This window comes from Phaseolus vulgaris, chromosome 8, assembly GCF_000499845.2.
Source record: "Phaseolus vulgaris cultivar G19833 chromosome 8, P. vulgaris v2.0, whole genome shotgun sequence".
In the NCBI taxonomy this organism is placed as follows: domain Eukaryota; kingdom Viridiplantae; phylum Streptophyta; class Magnoliopsida; order Fabales; family Fabaceae; genus Phaseolus; species Phaseolus vulgaris.
In genome coordinates, this window is record NC_023752.2 from 34948411 (window position 1) to 34951451 (window position 3041).

General features: G+C 52.8%; 1 protein-coding gene across 1 annotated transcript; it reads left to right on the forward strand.

The window, feature by feature from the left end:
• The first annotated feature begins 267 nt into the window (after positions 1-267).
• On the forward strand, positions 268-2112 carry LOC137825005 (uncharacterized). Its single transcript, XM_068630678.1, has 2 exons — positions 268-882; positions 970-2112. Exons 1-2 carry the CDS (start codon positions 268-270, stop codon positions 2110-2112), a joined length of 1758 nt encoding a protein of 585 aa, XP_068486779.1.
• The last annotated feature ends 929 nt before the right edge of the window (positions 2113-3041 follow it).

Consider the following 3041-nt stretch of genomic DNA (forward strand, 5'->3'; position numbering starts at 1 on the left):
AGCTCCACCGTGCCAACGAGGAGTTACGCCGTGGATGGCGCGATGTAGACGAGCCCGAGGCTGCCTCCCCACCTAGAGAATTCACAACACCATTCTCACAAGCGATCCTAGAGACAACGATCCCCCAACACGTTCACGGGGCCCAAGGTAACCTTCACAGGGATGGAGGATCCTGAGGCACACCTCACTGCATTCCACACACAGATGATGTTGGTTGGCGGTTCTGATGTTGTAAGGTGCAAGCTCTTCATGAGCACTTTGACTGGGATGGCTATGGATTGGTTCATCAGCCTCCCAGAGGGTCACATCACGTCTTTCGCCCAGCTCTCACGACTATTCAGAGAGCAATATTTAGCCAACAGGGCCCCAGCCCCAGTTTCGTACGACCTTTTCGACGTGAAGCAATACCAAGGGGAAACTCTAAAGGAATACATAAGCCGCTTCGGAGCGCAGGTGGTAAAAGTGGGTACTACAGATGAGCCCATGATCGTGTACGCATTCAGGAAGGGGGTGTGTCCCGGGTCTTTTAGTAAATCGCTTAACCGCAGCCGCCCCCAAACTTTTGCTGAAGTAAGGCGACGAGCGGTACAGCACATTGCCTCAGAGGGCGAGGCGTACGAGAAGTGCACGATTGCTGCACCCGCACGGTCGAGAGCGCAGATACGCACGCAACCTGCTAGGGTTCACGAAGCTGCCACAGAGATAAGGAACCCAGACAGGAAGCGCACCTACGAGACAAAGAGGACCCAACCTAGGGGTCGAGCAGAAGGAAGGAGAGAGGGAAATAGGCCACTAAGGCACAAATTTGTGGTGGAACTCAAAGACCTCATCGTTGTGCCCAACATAGCTGATAGGTTGAGGCCACCAGTAAAGTCTGACAAGGTGCTGGGACCTCACAAGGAATCATGGTGCGAATTCCACAAAGCATTCGGGCACCATATTAACAACTGCTTGGCGCTGGGCTATCAGTTGGATGAGCTCGTGAAGAATGGCTTTTTAAAGGACTACCTCGCAGGGTCTACTACAACTGCGGCCACGACAGTGCCAGAGGAAGGCCAGACACACGAGATGCCAGTCCATGGGGAGGTTCACACCATTTCTGGTGGCTTCTCAGGAGGAGGGCCCACTGCCTCTCAACGTAAGAAGTATGCAAGGTCCGTGATGTCAGTGGAGGCTTTTGAGGATCACTCACCCGACGTGGACATCACGTTCACCAAAGAAGATCTTAGGGATGTTGTGCCTCATGACAATGATCCCATTGTGGTCTCGCTTGTTACGGCGGGGAGGATGGTTCACCGGGTGTTGGTCGATCAAGGAAGCTCGGCAGATGTGATGTTTTGGCCGACTTTCGAAAAGTTACAGTTGTCCCCTGACCAGCTGAGGCTATACGGGGGCTGCTTATACGGTTTTGCCGGTGATCAAGTGGAGGTCAGGGGGTACATTGAGTTAAGGACGACGTTCACAGATGGGTCGGCCTCGCGCACAGAAAAGGTCAGGTACCTCGTTGTGAACGCTCCGTCGGCATACAACATCCTGTTGGGAAGGCCAACACTCAACAGGACAGGAGCGGTGCCTTCAACAAGGCACATGAAGGTCAAGTTACCATCAATGGAAGGGGTGGTTATCACCATCCGTTCAGACCAAAAGGAGGCGAAGAAGTGTTATGAAAACAGCCTCAAGAACATGAGATCGGTATGCCACGTAACCACAACGCCGCCCCCTGGTGTGGAGCCTGAGCAGGGAAACCAGCGAGTTGTGGATACAGCGTTGGAGGTGGCCACCGAGGGCGATGTGATAATGGAGGATGTTGAGGCGAGGTCCGAGAGCGCCGCTCGGGTGGAGGAAGAGAGAAACTGCCCGGAGATCGCTAGGGAGTCAGGTATTGCGAGAGCGCTGATCGCCAGCGAGAAAAGGCCTCAGCCAGTCGAGGAGTGGCTTGAGAAGAAGATCAACGGCAAGACGTTTAAACTGGGGAAAACCTTAGACGGCGAGACACAAAACCAGATCGCCAAGGTAATAAGTAGGCACCTGGACGCGTTTGCATGGTCTGCTTTAGACATGCCGGGGATTGACCCCGATTTTTTGTGTCATCGTTTAGCAATGGATCCCTAGGTCAGGCCAATTCGCCAGAGAAGGAGAAAGTTCAACGAAGAAAAGAGGCAGGCGATCAAGGACGAGACGCAGAAACTCCTTGCAGCAGGCCATATAAGGGAGATCCAATATCCAGAATGGCTCACCAACGTCGTTCTGGTCAAGAAGAGCAGCGGGAAATGGCGGATGTGTGTTGACTTCACGGATTTGAATAAAGCCTGTCCAAAGGATTCTTATCCTTTGCCAAGTATAGATGCCCTGGTAGACAGTGCATCAGGGTGTAAGTTGCTCAGCTTCTTGGATGCCTTTTCAGGATACAACCAGATTAGGATGCATCCCATGGATGAGGAAAAGATTGCTTTCATGACAGAAAGGTCGTGCTATTGCTACAAGGTGATGCCCTTCGGGCTGAAGAATGCGGGGGCCACGTACCAGAGGCTAATGGACAAGGTGCTCGCCCCTATGCTCGGGAGGAATGTGCAAGAGTATGTTACGACATGGTCGTAACATCTCTGGAAAAGAGCAGGCACGTCACTGATCTGGAAGAGTTGTTCGTCACAATAGCCAGGTACAAGCTGAAACTGAATCCTGAGAAGTGTATTTTCGGCGTGGAGGCAGGGAAATTTCTGGGATTTCTCTTGTCGGAGAGGGGAATCGAGGCTAATCCCGACAAATGTGCCGCCATTCTGGCGTTGAGGAGTCCTGCCACTGTAAAGGAGGTGCAGCAGCTCACGGGCCGGATGGCCGCCCTGTCTCGATTCGTATCCGCCAGCGGAGAGAAGGGCCACCCGTACTTCCAATGCTTGAAGAGGAATAAAAGGTTTGTCTGGACGAAGGAGTGTGAAGAAGCTTTTGTGAAGCTCAAAGAGTACTTGGCAAGCCCGTCGGTTCTGTGCAAACCTCAAGTGGCGACACCCCTCAGGTTATATTTTGCCATAACTGAGAGAGCG